Consider the following 20290-nt stretch of genomic DNA (forward strand, 5'->3'; position numbering starts at 1 on the left):
TGGCTTCAAGTCTTTGGTTTATGAAAACATATTTAGAAAACTACACTGAAAAAAAAGAATGGTTAACAAACTTAAAGAAAAAAAAAAATCTTCATGTCGGTAACACATTAATGAAATACATTTTTTTCAACTCAATTTTTAAGCAGTTGTATTAATTGAACTTGATAACTTAATTTTTCAAAATGTTATTCATTTATGTGTCACCGATCGAAGTAGTTATTTTAAATTGTTTAACAATTCTCTTTTTCATTTTAATTTCATTCCCGTGAGCCTTCCCTGCCAACATGTTCTCATCCCAAGTCGCCACTTTATTTGTGGACTTTCATATCTACATATTGCGCTTGAGGTATCCTCCTCGTGTGCTTTCGACTTTCTGGTGCAATCAACAGCAAGACATCAGAACAGCAGGTGGTTAGGTTTGGCTCAACATTCACACAGAAATCAAACAGCAGGCTCCTGGGTGAAAGTCCAGGATTTTACTGATATCACGAAGTCTGCCATGATATGATTTTGATTCAAATTATGGGCTGGTGATCGATATGAGCCGATATTTTAGGCTCATTTGTTACAGTTGGTTACAGAAGAAGCTGCCACCCTTTTTATCTTGCTTTCGGCCAGAAAAGATAAAAAACAACATAAAGAGAGATAATATAGAGATAATTAAAAACGATTCATTCTGTTTGAAAATGCTGTCTGAAAAAATGTTTTCATTGAAGTCAAATAATAATTGTTTTCCTTGTAACTTTTGCTGCATTCATGTGATGCTGGAAGGTCGTAGTTTCCGAGGTGTGAAGTTGTTTTTCTGATTTGGTTGTGTTGAAGTGACTTGAGGTCATAAAGTTTGAACAGCATTGAAGCTACAAAGGAAGATGGGTTGCCTTTTAATGCTTGGCACTTAAAGAAGTTGATAGCTGTTTTCAGTTTATTTATATATTTATATAAAACATAGTTACTAGGAGCAAAATAACAAAAAAAAATATATTTTACCATCAATTGCTGACCCTTTTTCCATGCTTTCCACTATTTCTGCTGCCCTGAAATGTCATGCAAACGTTGCAACTCGGGTATCATCAAAATTTCCCAAATTCCCACTCGTAATTACGACATCTGAGGTCCATTATTAGCTCATTAATATGATATTTCCAAGGACCAAGTGAAGGCAGCAATACATGACTTGTTGTTACACAGGAAGACCACATGACTGCTACTTCACCAGCTGATCCTTTCAGCAGTTAAAGATTACACAAAGTGAACTCCCACACACAGTTCAATATCATTTTATAAAAAGAGCATTTATTTCAAAGGTTTTTTTTTTTTTTCGCTTCGGAGATTGAAGCACATAGTAAAGCAACATTACAATGTTCAGAAAATATAAGTGTGATGCTGTAACATTTTTTTAATCTTATCTTCTTAACATGTTTTTTGTTGTAATACTGGAATATTCTGCATGTATACTAAAATAAGAACTTTTAAAATTGTACAAATCGGTACCATAAAACTTGACAGAGAATAAAAACGAGGCGTTCTCTCACTGCAACAGACACAGATTGCTAGTTTTCCTCTTGAACAGGGAGAAAGAACGAAGAAACGCCAAATAATGAAACAAAAAAAAAAAAAAAAAGAAACTAAAACAAAAGAAATGAGAGAGGTTGTATTCACACAGGCATAAACCAAAACTGATATTTAACTTTTGGCAGTAGATTTTCTACGTCTATCCAAAAATGAAAACAAATACTTTGTTGTTTTCATCTTTAAACAACCATAAGAACATCGTATTAGCAAAGAGTTAAACATGAATTTGTTCCTGTGTAGCTGCAGCCAAAGAAAGAACATTTATTGTCATAATAATCATGGTAATAATAATAATAATAAAAAACAACAATAATAATCATCATAATAATATAATAACATTAAAAAAGAGATTGAACGAGAACCTGCACGCTTAAAAAAGATGTTCTTGTTTCAGCCTCTCTGTATATGCAGCTCTGAAAACACGCTTTGTGTTGTTTTCCAGTGGGCACATTATATGTTTAAATAGCAACACATGTTGATGCAACACGTGTTGCTGCCAACATAGCTGGTGTTTGGGGAAAAAAACACAATGCACATGTTCCCGGTCTACATGTACCATACCGGCGGAAATTGCACATCCTATTTTAAGAGTGCACGAGGCGCAAGTTGGATCCTCAGAGTGATATATCACATGTCTGCACATTGCTCTGTACATACCTAACATGGAGAATAGTTTGCTTTCTGAATATACTTTTCAAGTTACAAAAAAGAACCAAAAAGGAGAAAAAAAAGAGAATGCACTGCGTTGCAAGAGTGTCCATTAAGTTTAAGGCGATTTTTCGAGCTCACAGGTTTTTACTCATTGTGATTGATCATCATTGGTGGACTCTGGATGAGAAGTGATCATTCATTGGTGGACTTGGTATGGGGAGTGATTGTTGATGGAAGGGACGGGGACACAGGGGCTTGGAGAAAGGGCAGCTTTTCTTTCTTCTCTGCAGTGAAGATGAAAACAAAGAGTCATCCACAGTTTTTAGATTGAGTCCAGTCTTTTTGGGAGTAGAAAAAAAAGGTATTTGTGTAGCGTTTTCACAGATACTCAGTCCGTGTGGGTTCACCTTGCCTGTGTGTAGCTACTGAAGCTAGCGGTCTCTATCAGTACTCTTGTTGTGTTTACCCCTGGAGTTGTTGTTTATTTATTATAAGGCCACCATACTGTGAAGATGCTGCGAGCGTCTTCAAAGTATCAACAACCCAGAGTCTGTCAAACCAACTCTCTACACACACGACAACAAATCTGAAAATGCTTTTTGTTTTTACTCTACGACACATTGTCATTACCTTTTATTCTCTTTCATCAGGTGCACTCTTAGAAATAAAGGTGCTAACTAGAACCATAATTGGTTCTTTGGCTTCTTCCCCAAGCAGGGCCTTCTTTGGTTCCAACTGGAACACTTTCAGAGGGATCTACCTAGAACCCCCTGTGAAGGGGTCCACCCAGAACCCGTCATGAAAGGTTCTATAGAGAACCCTTTCTTTGGTGTAATGGTTTCACCCCGGACCCTCTCTGGGTGCTCCATCCAGAACCTTTACACCTTTTAAGGTTGCTGACAAGAACCCACCCAGGAGTTTCTACAGAGAATCCATTTATATTCCATTGTTTTTTATCTAGAATCCACTCAGGGGGTTCTATTGAAAACCCTTTCATATTTCAGGGGTTTATTTTAGAACCCATATGGGAGGTTCTACCGAAAACCCATTGATACTCCAAGGGTTTTCTCAAAAACTCACCCAGGGCGTTCAACCAAGAAACAATTTATTTTCAATGGGTTTCATCTATAAACCACCCACAGGGTTCTATTGAGAACCCTTTCATATTTAAATATTTTAATCTAAAACTCACCAAAGGGGTTCTACGGAGAACCCATTTATATTTCATGGGTTTTTATTTAGAGCCCAGCCTGAAGGTTATTACCTGTAGATCTCTCTCCCACTAACAGTGGTGTTAGTTCTTCATGGATCTCTTTGTCCTTTTTTCCTACAAAGGGTTCTTCATACGTAAATGGTTCTGGGTAGAACCTCAGCCCTTTTGTTACCTTTATTTCTAAGAGTGTAGTCACTGGATCCCATACTAACTTTGTCTTTTCTTGAGCTTGTGTCTCTCTTTCCGTGTGTCTTTTACCACAAAGAGAGTCACTAAGGGGAGCGTTCCCCGCTCAGGAACCTGTTCAGGGAATAAAATCTCTCTCAGGAACCGCAGAGGAAGTACGTGAATCCAGTCCACAAAAGTATATAGAACCTCTAAGAAACTAAACAGTTAGCTATAAGCAAGTCATTTTGATCACACAGCAACACTTTTCCCAACACTTAACTTTCAAACTGGTGACATAACAAATCTCCCAGCCCTGCGATGCTCGAGTCTGTAGAAAGAGGGAGGAGGGGAGGAGACATACTGGAGGAGGAGAGGACAGATTTGGGAGAAACTGGGAGTCCAAGCGTTCATAACGTGTTCATTAACAATTCATCTTGAAGACCAGGGAGGCGCCGTGGAAGGGAGAGCTGTTAACGTCCATCGACACGTTGGCATGAACGATCAGGTGACGAGTGGGTGCTGGGGAGTGTTAACCCTCTGGTAACAAATCCTCATGGAATCAATAAATCAGAAATCTGGGGCGTCCACTCAGTAAGACCTCTGTTAAGAGTCCTCGCCATCGTCACCGTCGTTAATGAAGCAGTCTTTGGTCCCGTACAAATCTGCCAGCTTCTTAAACCTCGGCCCCCAACTCTGCAGATAGTCATAATCCAAATCAGACTCTGTTGTGACCGACTCGAGGGAGCTCAACGACCCGGCCAAAGATCCTCTGCCCTCGTATCCGTAGATCTGAATGGAGTCATAAGGAGGTGCGGTTGGGTCGCTGTCGGCCTCTGCGATTCGAGTCTTGATGAAGTCGTCAACGTCGACGCTGTTGGCTGCAGGACGGCCGCCGGGCCTGATGGGATACTGGAGCTCTGGTTTCATGTCCTTTCTTGGCAGGAAACCGTTGGCACCGTCTGGGTTCTGAAAAAAACCCCAACAAAAAACAGAAAGAGAGCACCAGTAAGATCAGACTGGAAAGAGACTTTTAGAGGTTGTAGAGAAAGGGCTGACGAAGGATCGTGTTTACTTGCTGGTGGACAAGATGCAGCAAAGTAAAAAATGTTGCCATTGCCATTCCATAAACCAAAGATAAGTTGCGTTTGCTCGTTATTATGTCCTTGATAAAATGCAACTTAACATTTTAACAACAATGGTTAACGTGTGGTTATGTTTATGCACAAAAAAAACAATTGGTTATGGTTAGGAAAAGATCATGTTTTGGCCTTAAATACCCAGTTTTTGTGGCATTTTATTGCTGTAAATACAGCAATGACGTAGTTGTATCCATACCACTATTTAGTGGTTTGGGGTCTAAAAATCATCTGGAAACACTGCAATGAGTGGCTTAAAAAACAGTCAGTTTTGTTGTTTGTCAGTCTCAAACAGTGGTCTGCAGCTTGGCAGGTATCTGTATACATGTAAGGTGCGATCGCAGAATCGGGGGAACAGAGTGGTCTTGCCTTTAAGCCAACGAGGAAAGTAGAAACAGCGCCAAAATGTCGTCTGTATAAACATGACTGCTGTCAGGGTGGGATTATTGGCGAGACAGGGTTGACATTTTGACAATGTTGTATGTGTGCAACACTCCGCGGGAGATTTAAAACGTAGCAGTTGCAGAAGAACAGTGGTTGTAAATGTCTTCAAGTGGGAAAACGTGGACATTTGGAAGCTTCTTACCCTCCCAGCAGAAAAAGGATAAGCCGCCATATAACAATGATGCAAAATGATTGAGTCATTTTATGTCATTGTTATTGTTTGTTTTAGTTAGGTTGTAGAAATGTTGACGATATACTTATGAAACATGATTGTGACTGGGCTGAAAATCTACCAAAAATGTTTTTTTTACAGTGAGCAGAAACTACATCATGTTTACTTCATATACTGCCCTTATTATCTTTGAACCATAAAAGTTACTGAGATGTTTTCTTGGTACCTGCAGGGTTGCAATGTCGAAAGCCTCCGTGTCCTCCTCGCCACCTCCCTCGTCGTCATAAGTGATAATATTCTCCCGGATGTCCTCCTCCTCGAACACTATCAACGGCTCCTTCTTCTGACGCCTCAGAGCGACAAACAACACCACGATCGCTGCCAAAGAGAAACACGATTCAAAAGTGTCCTGCCTTTAGTGATTACATAACAACGCTCACACAATCTCCTGATAAAAAGGGAAAGAAGCAGGCATTAGATAATTAGTGTGCACTGTGGGGGATAGTGTAATTAGACCTTGGACAGTTTAATTAATATAATTACTGTATTGTGATACACACACACACACACACGCCATTTTAATTGCAGGTGGTTATCAACATGTCAGATGTCTAAAGGGTTCTCAGTTGTGTGGTATTAGGTTTAGATCACAGTGTAAACTCCAGCTGTGGGGATAAATTGTGCATTACATAGAAAAAGTAAGATAACAGCTGCAGTGTGGGTTAGCTGAGGAAGAAAAAACAAGTCTGGAGACACAGATGAGGACTTTTGAGACATTTTCTGTTTTTCTGTGCAGATATTTTTCACAGAATAACAAAAACAGATTGTCACTCAGAAAACAATGTGCCCACACTCAGTGATTATGCAGAGACGGGTAGAAGTGATGCTGAAGCAGCTGAGGCACAAGTGACTCTGAGGCTCGAACAATGCAGGGAAACATTACCAGAGGTGAACAGCCTCATTCAGTTCTCAGACTCGCTTAAAATCCTCTAAAACACACTTCAGGATTATTTTAGGAGATATTTTTAAACCCTTTACAGCAGGAATACTCTACTTCCTTTGCTTGAGGTAACTTTTGGCCAGGACATTTTTGGGATTTGAAGATTTTAGAACGTTTCGGGTTTTAGGACATTCCTAGGACTTAAGGGCATTTCTATGATTTTGACATTTCTCAGATTTAATGCATTTCTGGGATGTTAGGACATTTCTTGGATTGAGTGACTTTTTTCAGTTTTTTTAAACAACAATTTCTAGGATTTTAGGACATTCTAGTTTCTTTTGGGGCATTTCTAGGTTTTATAACATTTGGAGGATTTTTATGGCATTTTCTAAGATTTTAGGACGTTTCTAAGTTTTTAAGACATTTGGGTCTTAGCTAGGACCTCTGTGGAGAGGTACGGGGATCCCTCTTTGGAAGACAAGCTCTTTTTCAATGCCGTTTTATGCACTCTGGCACCTTGTGTATACTAAAAGTACAAAAACAATTCATTGGGTCGTTCTCAGTGGATCCTCCATCGATATCTTCAGTTGTCTCAAACCTCCATGCTTCTTGCTAGCTTGCCAGTGCTTTCTGGTGTGTGGGAATCACTTAATTGTTATTGTGAATTAGAAAATGGTTTGGGGGTCACCTGGCACCCTATCAGAGGCCAGATTTGGCTAGTGGGTCCTAAGTTGATCACTGCTCTAAAACAGAGTGCCAGATCGTCTTAGACGATGTCTTATATAAATCCGTTCCCAAACTGACAAATCTCCAGTTTTATCTTCTTACCCAGCAGAATGACGATACAGGCTAGTATAGCGATCAGCGCCCCGGTGCTGAGGCCAGCAGGCAGGACGTAGGGCTCCACATTACAGGACAGGATGGTGTCTCTGCTGTCACAGGAGCAGACTCTGATGGTCAGCGTGTTGGTGCTGCTCATGGAGGGGAACCCGTTGTCGTTTATCTCGATGGGAAGGTAGTAAACGTCCTGGGTCAGGCGGCTGAATCCTTTACGGAGCACGTAGATACTCGCTGTGCTGTCTGCAGACAGAGAATGAGACATGTCAGTAAGAGAAAGCTCATATGACCAAGTTTGAATACCAAATTCGGCATTTAGACTTTTGTTATAGCTTGGACTTCATCGCATCATCTCTTCCCCTGAAAATGGAAAACATGAGGTCCTTTAGGGGCATTTCAGGAGCTTCATCATGAAGCAAACAGTCTCTAACATTTACATTAAAAATACATTACCAAGCCATTTAAGTGAAACATATAAAAGCTACTGTACTGCACTGATACTTAGAGCTATGCAAAGAAAGTAGTTTAACATTGCTGGATACAAAAGCAAATTGGATTAAATGTACACAGAAATACTCTTGGATAAACTTTGAAGTATTGCAAAATCAGGATCGGCCCGGGATGCATATACATAATTCATGTTTATTCTTTTGAGTCCTCCTCTCGATATATTCTTCTTTTCCTGCCTCTTTCTCTCATTTTTATTTCTTTCAGTCTGTCTAGCAGCGCTCACAAAACTTAATTCAATCAGCTGGCCCCCCTAAGATGTATGTACAGACGGACCGAGACCCCACTGCAATTAATACAGCCCGAACAACATGTGTGCATTCGCGTGTGTGCGAGAGATTCAGAGCACCTGCTGCTTTCTACAAGGTAGTGTAAGCCTCCATCTGGTTATACTTTGATCTAATCTGAGTGAAAAGGGGGAGAGAGAGAAGGAGACGGCAGATGAAGAAACAGTCAGACTGGCTGCTAGAAACGGAGAGAAAGGAATGGAGAGAATAAAAAGAAATAAAAAGGTCAAACACCTCTGTTGTCTTTGAGGGAGAAGTTGTGGTTGTGGGTGACTTCGGGAGCGAGGCTGAAGGTGAAGTGTTGTCTGTGAGCCATCTCGTCTTTGTCCACCGCACTCACTGTTTCAATAACCTGACAGAAATTAAAATAAGAGAGAAACATGTTAATGTAAAATACAGTTTGTGGTTGGTGGCGTCATTAGGCTTGGTCTGAGGCTTCAACCTTAATAAAAAGCCCTGGATCTAAATATGTATTAAAAAAAAAAAAAATTAGTAGGTGAAAGGTACTGTTCTCTATTCATCAGAGGTGGCAACAACTACTATTTTTCCTTGAGCCTCCCTGAGTGACTCAGGGAAAATGCATGTGTCCCTCATGATAAGCTCAATTGACCATCAGAGATTCAAAAATTCAACAATTATTTTCATTTCTAGATAATGTAATTTTGGTGAATTATATGTTACTTCCGCCCATGGGGTCTGGGAGGCATTTTTTTCTTTAAAAATAACCAAGTATTTTAAAAATACAAAAAAAAAAAAAAAAAAAAAAAAAAAAAAAAAAAAACATAAAAAAAAACAACAAAAAAGCCTACATTTTTTTTTAAAAAAAAACACCCCCCCCAAACAAAAATCCCCCAAAAATCCCATTAAAAATCATGCTAAATCATGATATGCCCCTCCCCTAAGCAAAAAAAAAAAGAAAGTCTAAGAATTACTTGACATGCCTCCTCCCCTTTTTCCATTAGCTCCTCTCCTCTCATAAATAACGAACAGTACTACTTATTAACAACAATCAATATATTAAACATCACAATTTACAATAAAATTTAAAACAACAAAACATTTTTCAGGGTAAATATGGCGCTAGAGTGTGTTTAAAAAAAACAAAAAAAACAAAAATATCAAAAAAAGTATATAGTAAGTATATATAGTATATAGTATATTTATTTATTTATCTATTTACTCATTATTTATTTATTTTATTTATTTTTCCCTCAAACACAAAGACACACGTACCTTTCCCGGTGCAACAGTTTCACACATGAGGACTTCGTTGTTGGTGGCAAACTCTGGAGCGTTGTCGTTCACATCTTTGACTTTAATGTTAACACGCACTTTTGTGTCCTGGTGATGACCTCCTACACACACACACACACACACACACACACACACACACAAACACACACACACACAGTATGAGGCAAAATTAGTATTCAGCCGCGCACCATAATTCGCAGCAGTGTCAAAGTCATTAAAGCAGACTGTCATTTGTGCTTGAAGTGTGTGTGCGTGTGACTGCTTGTGTGTCTGCATTGTAATCCATGTTTGGCATTGGCTGAACACAAAGCTAACTATGAATATTTTCCAGCCTGATTGCTTGTCAGTCAGTCAGCCACTCAGCCGGCTATTTACTTTTGATTTGCAAAAATTACAGACACGAGTTTGTGAGACATCAAAATACCCGCTCACACACTTTTTTCACAGAAACTATTTTGATATGCTAAAGTGACTAATGTCAAGTTATGCTTGTTGGAGATTAAAAATGATGAAAATAAAAGGTGTGATGCAGACAGAATGACTTCTGAGCAGCCTGAATAGACACATACGGCAAACCTGAACTTATGATTCACCCAGAATATTAACAACAAAAGAACCAGGCGAGAACACAGTGTCTTTCACCCATTTGTCATAAAAAAAAAAAAAAAAAAAAAGCACAACCATCCATTTCTTGCATATTTGTGATTCTAGTCAGTTCGATTTTTCCACAACCCTGTCATTACTCGGCATTTATTTAGCTTTCCAGGGCCTGTTAGCGGTTAGCGTAGCCTGCAATGGTCCTAGTTTGTGGGCGGCGAGCCCGTTTCCATCTGGCCGTCTGGCGTCTAGCACGCCACAGGGAAACCACGCGGCGCTCTGGTAGTTTGAGCCCCGACCACAGAATACCAGGTGGGGCTGCTGAGGCTCGCTGGCTGCAGTGTTTGTGGGGTCGAAGCCGGGGAGAGAAAGCTCCGGAGGGTCTGGGTCAAATTTCGTTCCCCTGTTTTTGGCCCCTCGCTCTCTGCGTAGTTAGCAGGAGGGTTTGTGGTGGAGACGGATGCTTTAAAGGAGTCATAGTAGAGAGAAAACTCACATGGAAATACCAGATTCAACTTGTCTGTGAAAAGACTATGAAGTCAATTGTTAGTAATTTAGTGAATCATTCTGTATTTTAACTTTATTTTACACCTGAATTTATCCTCATATTACGTATTGTAATGTTGTTTGGGCCTGCTGAAGAGAATCTCTGCACACCTGAATGTGTGACAGGTGTGTTGGAGGAGGATGTGATTTATAAACACAGAGAGAATCCCACACACTGTCCAACTTACTGCTGATTGACTGAAATAATAAAACATTTCATTATGATGTTTGTGATGATGAATGTAGCTATATTTATTGTTTATTGTGATTTATTGTGAATTTTTAACTCTGTTGTTTGGCTGATGGTGTAAAGCAGTTTCAGGTAATCATCCGTCTCAGCAGTCCTCTGATTGGATGAAAATTGGGGCAGTGTCTTTGTTGTCAGGTGTAAGTGCAACAGTTTGAGGGAGTTTCTCTTTGTTTGTGATATTGTGTGGGCCTCCACATGTCCCTCTTATCTCAAAAACATTTGTCTCATTAAAAAAAAAGAAGAGGGTGATTACCTCTGTTAGAAGTTGTAACTCATCAGACTTGAGGCGGGTCCCATCAACCCTCAAATTGCACAAATTTAAACTGCGAAATATAAAGTATGCCTTATGGAAACATGGAAATTTCGGGGAAAAAAATCTCCCATTTATGGCAAAAAAGTTTGTTTTTAATGTATACTGGGACAAGGACAGTAGTCACATTAAGTGACTTAATCCAGTTATAACCGTAGCTCCACTAAACTGTGCATTTAAACATAATGATTGTTTCTACTTCTGTCCAAGACCTTGAATGAAAATAACATAAGAAGCCATGCAGACAAACTGCATGTGCATTCAACACTTAAATGAACTGGCCATCGACACAGTAACGGGGCTAACAGCCAGCTGTACTCAACAAAAACAACACCACCAAGCATCTGCATGGAGCCAATCCCTCCTGGCTGACGCTGAATATATAATTACTTCTTCACCGACATTCACAGCAATTAAAAAAAAAATCTAACTTTAGTCCCACCCAGAGGGAAAAAAAAATTAAAGACGGCAGCTTGAATCCACTTAAATTCTGTACTTTGGATGTCATGGATTGTATCCAGCACCGCAGAATGACAGGTTGGGCTCTGGATGCCAGCTAATGTACAGCCTGGTGGCTGTCTGGGATTTTTCCATCTGTGACTTTGTCTCTCCATCATATATCACAGTATAAAGTTTACCACTTCAGCAGCATACATGGTGCGACAGCCAATATCAAAAACAGGCAGACTGTCGCTCTCTTTAACTGACAGTCTTGTAGACATGGTGCCACCTCACGTTAAAACGTTACAGGTGTGAGTGTGGAGAGAAAATGCTGATGAGTCTAAACTTTCTTCGTATTTGTATTTTAGCTAATTTCATTATGGTGATCATGTGTGTTTGTAGCCTATATTTGTGATAAAATTCTGGAGAACCGCATGCCCTCACACAACATGATTCAGTCCTGATTCGAATAAAATGTTCACACGTACCTATCTCTGTGGCCGACACAGATAATGTTGTGCCAGGGCTGAGTTTCTCTGTCCAGCGGTCTTGTTGTGGTGATCATGCCGTCCTCTGTGTTTATGCTGAAGAACTGCTCGACGTCTGTGTATAGAGGAATCATGTACCTGCACCGAGAATTAACACACATGAACAACAAAAATTAGGATTAAGAGCTTTATTTAAAAAAAACAATCAAACAAAACAACAGATAAAAGTGCATGAGGTCAAATTTAAAGCTTCCTTTTTAAACATTAATATCCTGATTTTTTTGTTTTAACACGAGTGATATTTATAAGTAAAATTCTTGCCACACAAATCTTTATTTATGAAAAAAAAAGATAAAATTTTGCTTTCATGGCAGATTAAGTGTATAACATTTCCGAATTTTATCTCAAAATTGAAGTTTTGACAGCATTTTGAAATGTGAGTATATATATTGAACGCCCGCTCAAGCAGGTACGCCCAAACTGCAGGCGTGCAGCTGATTTGCATATTTGAAGATCATGCATAATAATGAGGCAAAAGGTGTAAGTAAGGGATACTATACAGCTGTAATTATTGTGAAATGCTCCTCGACTCGTTGATGCTCGACTGCAATGTTGGCTGTTTGTTATCCTGCCTTTCAAAGGCTGATTACTAAATAAATTGATAATTTAACACACACATAAAAAAGAATCAAAAAGAAATTTACTGCTTCGTCTAAGCATTTATGTTTTGAATTAATTCCACAGCAATTGTCTGTTTTTTAAATAAGACACCATAGACTGCTGTAATTAACTTATCAGTTAATCAATTGAGTATTCAACAGCACCATGTTATCAGTCATTTGAAGGCTTGACGGGGATGATTTTCATGGGAAAAAATGTAGTTTTGGTGAACATTAGTTTTTATAAAGAGTCATGTTGAGCTTTAGTTAGTGTTATGAAGATCATTTAAAAGAAACTTTGCTGCTGTTTGTGCATAATGACTGTATATTGGAAATAAAACAACATGAAGCGTGTATATTGTTTTATAAGTCCAGATTCAGTGATTGTTTTTCAGTTGATTTTTACAAAAAGTGTCTGGTTATGCTTTTGTAATCCTTTTTTGCATCCCTATTCTGTTGAGAACTTATTTATATGTAATCTGTGTTTCTGCATAACAATGTGAGTGTAAAGCCAAGTTTCTCTGAGTCATATTGTTTGTTCAGTGTAGCTGAAGGAACACTGTTTGTTTAAAAAGGATTTTTTTTTTTTTGGCGATTTTCCAACTTACACTGGTGTGAAAAATTGAAATTCTCCTACTGCTATGAGCTTGACTCAGTGTTTGTGTGTGTGTGTGTGCGCATGTGTGTGTGTGTGTTTGTGTGTGTGTGTACACAGCTCTATAACTCCGTGTTACCTGACGGGATTGTTGGCAACATCAGTGTCCTTGGCGTGGACTCGTCCCACCAGGGTGCCTTCAGGCGCGTTCTCCTCCACCTCAAAAGTGTAACTGGGAGCTACAAACACAGGCGGCTCATCTGCATCCTCCACTGATATCTACACACACACACACACACACACACGCACACACACACAGTTAGAAGGGGTCTGTGATATTTACCTAGGCACACACTCTTGCACACAAACCAACAGATACACTCATGCTCCTCTTCACACATTTTTACACATGCATACCTTTATCGTGGCTTCGTCCTTATATGGCCCCCAAGCGAGGAACTGAGGGTCAAACGTGAGTGTTGGATCCCTCCACCTTCAAAGTGTACGACCTTTTCGTCTCAAAGTCCACCGGCTGAAAGAGGGAAGGACGCAGACAGCAGACAGGTCACCTAATCAGTTCGTCTCAAATCAAAATTCCTCCCTGTTTATCAGATAGTACCCGTAAATACAGATTCATATGATATATTGTCTTTTTTGCAGTGTCATGATATCTCGATGCTGGATAAAATGCACTGCAGGCTTTGTGAGATGCAGTGACCAGTGCTGTGTCCCTGTCCTGGTAGGGGGAGCTGTTGCTGCATGAATGAAAACAGGCACATTATCACTTGTACTGACATCAGCAGTCCAACTGTTATGTTACACAACCAACAAAACCAAGAAAAACCCAGATGTCGACTTTAACCTCAAGATAATTTGATATGATATGATATGATATGATATGATATGATTTGATATATGAGTCTTTTATAACAGAATGAACCATTTGTGTTTTATCAGATGAAAACAATGCAAGTCTATTTTTTACTCTGTGAAGCCTGGATTGACATCACTTCTCTTGAATTCAGAAAACTTTGACAAGTATTTAACCCTCTAAAACATGAGCAAATTGATTTGATTTCTTTTGAAAACAGGAAAAAAGGCAATGAGCAACTTGCCAAGAAACGTCCTGCAAATTGCAAGAAATTAGTAGATTCAGAAAAATGGTAAAAATAAGCTAGGGGAAAAAAATGTAACTGTCTAGAAAACTATATGTATTATTACCATTATTATTTAAATTATAAAGTTATTTTAAGGATTTATTATAATGTTTATGCATAATTAACAGTCCAGCTCCATTGGGACTATGGCGGGACAAATGAGACTATGGCGGGCCGCCATAGTCTTTGTAATTAATGGGAAACACTGGTGGGGCTGGAGGCCAGATGGTCTGTGTGCACTGTAAAATTACACGGTTGATTGGAAAAAACAGTAGAATTTGGATTTTATCTTCCTGGGCAGGTCTCAATTTACCTGGGCAGGCCGCCCAGGGAGAGAATATATTTGGGAAACACTCATCATAAAACACACTTCATTCAAAGCCGACCACAAATAAAACCCAAACCATCTTGGTTACTCTTGTTAATAATCTAGTTAAGTCCACAGTTCCAACAATCGCCAGCTCCAGTTTGGTTGAAATATGTATGTCTGTGTTTGATGCCAATGTCCACTGACAAAGCAGCATAATCTGATGAGTTGGGAGTGAAAACGGGCTGTTGAGAAGGGTAAATTAGGAATAAATCATAACTTAAAATTCCTGGGAATTTTCATATATAACAATCGGCTACTGAAACCCAGAGATCCAATTCCCTCATATTGAACTGAGCCTCAATTCACTTACTCTATATTGGGAGAGAACTCATTGACTTGTAACTGCCTTGATATTGAATTGACTCGAGTGTGTGTGCTTTGAGGTGTGCCGGTCAATGCTCACACTGAAAACATCATTTTCATCCAGTCATAAAAGAGTGGCGCATCAATTACAGAGTGACGACCCTCGGCCAAGCAGTCGTACGTCTGATGCTTTTTCCTCTTTCTCCTCACTTCTATTCTTCTGCGCTGAGAGCAGCGGGGAAAACCTTTAAGTCAACAAATGTGTTGGCAGTCGCTTTATAAAAGCTATAATACCACAGGGATGCTCTCTGCCATGATTATGAGGACCCGTTCGTTGCCAGCAGCACTTGGCTGTGACTTGCGCTCATCGTAGCTCCGTTGAAGCCGTAATCACCATTAAAAAAAACAATCTTTTGGGTTTCATTGGTGTGTTATGAACCTAGATAATAACCACTTTCACCCCACAAAGTATTTTTCCAGCCAGTATAACTGAACTGGCAAAGTCCCAGGAGCACGCTTGATCTTTTCATCTCCTGGCTACCATCACTTAATGAAATCCCAGTGGGAGGAGACCGGGCTCTTAAGCCCTGTGTGAAGTGTTGTAAAAGCAGAGCTGAAGCTGCTATAGATTTAAGTTAACACACAAGGTTTAGTGGGAGTTAGGACCATCACAAAGACTAAATATTATGGGGGGGAAGCTGCCGATTGATGAGATCTTTTATTAAAGTATGTCTCATCATCACTGCTCTTTATTCATAAAAGGTTCTGATCTCAACCAGTTATATTATTATACTGCAGTGGTACTCAACTCATAGCCAGCACCCTATGGCCCCCCAAATTTTTTGTAATTCACAATATAAATGAAATGAGTAAAGTGATTGTACTTTTAGTATACATAAGATGCCAGAGTGCATAAAATGATCAGAGAAATGTTAAAAATCTGAGAAACGTCCTTAAATCTAAGAAATGTCCTATTATTCAAGAAATCTCCGGAAACCATAGAAATCTGCTAAAATCCTAGAAATGTCCTAAAATCCTAGAAATGGGAGAGTACTGCTGCAACTGGCCCCTGGCCTTCTGTCATTGTGCTGAAGTGGCCCTCAAGCAAAGCATGTTGAGTGTCCCCGTTACAGTATTTTCCTTTTGTAGTGAGGGATCAAACATGGCCGCCGGTCGGCGTCATCTTAAGGTAAGACCGCTGAGATGATGCGGCGGCGCTTTAATCTGATCAGATTCAGAGCTGTTTTCATGTGATTTGGCCGCCAAACACCTCGATGCTGGAGGGACGCTTCCTCTCAATGGATCGCTCCGTGCTCATTCAGTCGCAGCGGCTTCTGACTCTGCGGCGCCGCTGTTTAACGTGTTGATGACAGGTACAATGCTAGTAGGATAGATGTGACCCAGTTCTTTCATTTTCCCTTTTTTTTCCCGTCATGCTCCCTCCGTCTCCTCTGCCCTCTCTATCTCTTTACTCCCTCCATCTCAGTCTATAGAGCTGCTCTCTCTTCATTCTCTTTGTGTAATCAGTGTGAGATAATAATATTCACAATAACACACACACCCCCCCCCCCCCCCACACACACACACACACACACACACACACACACACACACACACACACACACACACACACACACACACACACACACACACACACACAGCTCCTTAATATTCTGCGGACTGCTTTCGTCAGGACACAGTTGAAAGAGAATAGCTGATTAAAGCTCATCCCGTGTGTGTGTGTGTGTGTGTGTGTGTGTGTGTGTGTGTGTGTGTGTGTGTGTGTGTGTGTGTGTGTGTGTTTGTGAGACAGTGAGAGAACAGAGATTAGTGAAGGCTACTCCCGATGCTGATTTGAAAGTGTGTTTAGGTGCAAGTCCGTGCACGTGTTGTTGTGTGTGTATGTTTGTAGCATGTTTGGCCTTTAGTTTTTGTGTGGCTCTGCCTTCAGGGGCCAAAAGGTGTTGATTTCCCTCGAGAGGCATCGCGACACTATTAACACACACACACACACACACACACACACACACACACACACACACACACACACACACACACACACACACACTCTCTCTCTCTCTCTCTCTCTCTCTCTCTCTCTCTCTCTCTCTCTCTCTCTCTCTCACTCACTCACTTCAAATCAGCATCAGGCTATTATGTTATTATTCCATGAGACACAGGGATTTGTGTAGAGGGATTGTTGTGCGATAGCTCTTTACGTCAGCTGTCACACACACACACACACACACACACACACACACACACACACACACACACACACACACACACACCTGAATTGATTGCGTAGTAGTTGGCAGTTGTGGCACTGACATCTTAAAATCACAAGGCTTTAAGTCATGATTACATGATTTCAAATTGTTCAGATTGTGAAAATGAGAAATTTCCAGCTAGTTAAATGTTGTCAAATACCAACACTTTATCACGTCGTGGACACCGAAGGCACCCTTTGGCATCCCGTATTTGACACCAACACGTTCTCTTTTCGAAGTTGTCAAATACCGCTACTTTTGCAGCAATTTCAGTGTAATACTGAAAGCCACCCTTCACGTCTACATGATTCGCTGGTTGACGGCGTCAGGCTAAAACGCTGCCAATGACCTCCCTGCGTTGGTCGCCATGTGCTTTTGTTGCCTAAACATAACAATGTGCAGTGTAATACCACCAAGCGCTTGTGTTACATCACGGTAGCAGCATCCCGTAACGTCAATAGCAGATGCAGAAGGACACCTAGAGCTTAATATGTCGACACGAAGAAGTCACCTGCAAAGTGGCAACATGTGACGACTTAGTCTGACACAAAACACCAACACGTTCTTATCCTGGTTTTACAATGTCAGTGCTCCTCTCTTCTTTCAGTAATGGTGAGTTGAGCGTAGAATGTTCTCACACACACACACACACACACACACACACACACACACACACACACACACACACACACACACACACACACACACACACACGGCCCCACTTGAGTGTAATCAGCTGCTCTCATTACTTTGATTGGGCCGTCCTGCTTTGCTCTTCAGCACATTGAGTCAGTTTTCTTCTAACAGTTTCTGTGAGGGATCCTTTTCTTGAAAAGTACACATTTGAACTATTCCTTTGTGCTTTATTTTATCCAGCAGAGGCGATTTGTCTTCCAGTTCTTACTCAAATCCGGTCAAACTCACAAATTCCCACCTGAGCGCTGCCCACCACAATCACACAGTTTTCTATTATTCTACTGATCTGCGGGTTAACTGCCTCGCTCCCGGACACACACATTGTTAAGAGAGGAGAGGACACATTACTCATCATTATCACTCACTGACTTCCTCGCTCAGTCCTGGTGACACTGGTGGGATGAACGCCCCTAACCCCGACAGTCTTAATGCCGCGCTCCGGCTCAGAGCTCCAAAGAAATCGCTCATGGAGACGGTTGTGAGAAAAAAGCATGAAACAGACTTGTATCGATTGATTCAGACAGAGATTTTCCCACAGCATCAGTAAAAACGAGCTGTGGGTTAAGGCCGGCTGCTCCTCTGAGCAGCGTCATTGCTGTCAGGACAGGAAACTTAGCTCGGTCGCGGATGCCATCGCACTTTTCGAGCACATGCTGTAATTACATATTTTAAAGCCAAGCCGTTCACCAGATAAGGACGTGCTGCGTTTCTGTGGGCTGAATGTCTGGCAAACCTAAAATTGTCGTCTTTTAATTTGTAGGATAACAATCCAAAAGAAAAAGAGCATTTTCAGAGGCCGATTTTAGTGTCGGTTTCTTTCTTTTTCCGCCCCACACATTGATAGCTCAACTATAAATGCTTTTATTTTTTAACTGAAAGACTGAGAGGTCAGACGCCCGAGGGGGAAGAGCAGGCTACCACCGCTCGCTGGAAGATTCAGCTCATAATCCAGACCTGCAGCACACGTGTGTGTGTGTGTGTTTTGTGTGTGTGTGTGTGTGTGTGAGAGAGAGAGAGAGAGAGAGAGAGAGAGAGAGAGAGAGAGAGAGAGATTTTGTGTATCTTACAGAGCAGTGTGTGTATTTGAGAGAATAAGAGAGTGTGTGTGTGAGCGTGCATTAGAGAGACAGAGGAACAGTGAGAAAAAAGTAATTGTGTGTGCTGAGCTGGATCCCTGAAAGCAACAGTGTGTGTGTGTGTGTGTGTGTGCATGTGTGTGTGTGTGTGTGTGTGTGTGTGTGTGTGTGTGTGTGTGTGTGTGTGTGTGTGTGTGTGTGTGTGTGCATCGGTGTGCGTGTGAATTACAGTCACAGTGCAGGAGATGAGCTCTTTGGCCTAGGGAAGCATGAAAGTTAATGTACTCTCTCTCTCTAGAAAAACTGGTGTAAATCTAGGTTTCAAGAGTTAACGTGCAGCATAAGAAGAAGAAAAGTAACAGGAAATTAGTTAAAAGGTAACAAAAATGACCTGAAAATAAACAAATTTAAAAAAAGGTAAAGTAAAAAACAACCAATAAAACAAACAAAAAAAATTCAAAAAAAGTAAAGTACATTTTTCTGTCTGCAACACATTTAAAATACATGGTTAAAATTATTATACATATAGTTTTCTGGGCATTTTCCCCAGAAATTTCAATTTCTCTTTTTAAAAAAACTAATTTTCTTGTCATCTTTTACTAATTTCTTGCAATTTCCGAGACATTTTTGATAAGTTGCTAATTTGTGAAAGGCATCTCAACACAGCACAAGAATCCTGATGCAGATCCAGGTTTCAAGGGGTTAACCCATTACATTAACAGGCAAACTGGACTCAAATATGGGCTCTCCATGGCACACACTAAACTGCTTTGTCTGTAGAAAAAGTGCCGTATCTTCTGTGCAGTATCTGTGCTGGCAAATTGGAAAAGTGGATGATGACGCACACACAAAGGAGCCACTATTAGCTAATTTTGACCAATGTTCTTCACCAGAAACTGCTCCAACCCATCGAATGTTCCATCGACAGGATTTTTATGACCAGAGGAACAAAAACAACCAACGTCTCTGCTGCAAACTGTCAGCTATAAAAAAATTGTTAAATATTGATTTTCCTGTCAGCTCTGCAGCATTTAGATTTCTATGGTGTTAAACTTACTGTTACTTTATCTCCAACTACATCCAGACAAGTCTTTCTAGCTTTGACTGTGTCTTTCCTTAAAGTGTTTGTAATCAGTATTTTTAATATTACCGATTTATCAAATGTGGAAACAATTTTTAAGTGACAAACTTGGCTTCAGGTCATTGTTTAGATGCCTGATTTTTTAACTTAATTATTTTGATTCGCAATCACAAATTCCACAGTGTCATTTTTAGCCACTACAGCCAGCTTTTTTTATGAGAAAAAATGTAAAACCACTGCAGACTAACAGCAAACAGCAGAGAGGCTCAT

General features: G+C 40.3%; 1 protein-coding gene across 1 annotated transcript in view; it reads right to left on the reverse strand.

Moving 5' to 3' along the window:
- Positions 1-1290: 1290 nt before the first annotated feature.
- The window catches only part of LOC121954393 (cadherin-11-like), a 117011-nt gene continuing 98011 nt past the window's right edge, over positions 1291-20290 (reverse strand). The window contains 10 exon segments of the mRNA XM_042501868.1: positions 1291-4570; positions 5583-5734; positions 7125-7376; positions 8162-8279; positions 9161-9282; positions 11814-11835; positions 11837-11951; positions 13207-13346; positions 13485-13538; positions 13540-13599. Of these exon segments, the coding sequence (XP_042357802.1) occupies positions 4208-4570; positions 5583-5734; positions 7125-7376; positions 8162-8279; positions 9161-9282; positions 11814-11835; positions 11837-11951; positions 13207-13346; positions 13485-13538; positions 13540-13599 (1398 nt within the window). The 3' untranslated portion in view covers positions 1291-4207.

The sequence above is a fragment of the Plectropomus leopardus genome, chromosome 15 (genome assembly GCF_008729295.1).
Source record: "Plectropomus leopardus isolate mb chromosome 15, YSFRI_Pleo_2.0, whole genome shotgun sequence".
Classification (NCBI taxonomy): Eukaryota; Metazoa; Chordata; class Actinopteri; order Perciformes; family Serranidae; genus Plectropomus; species Plectropomus leopardus.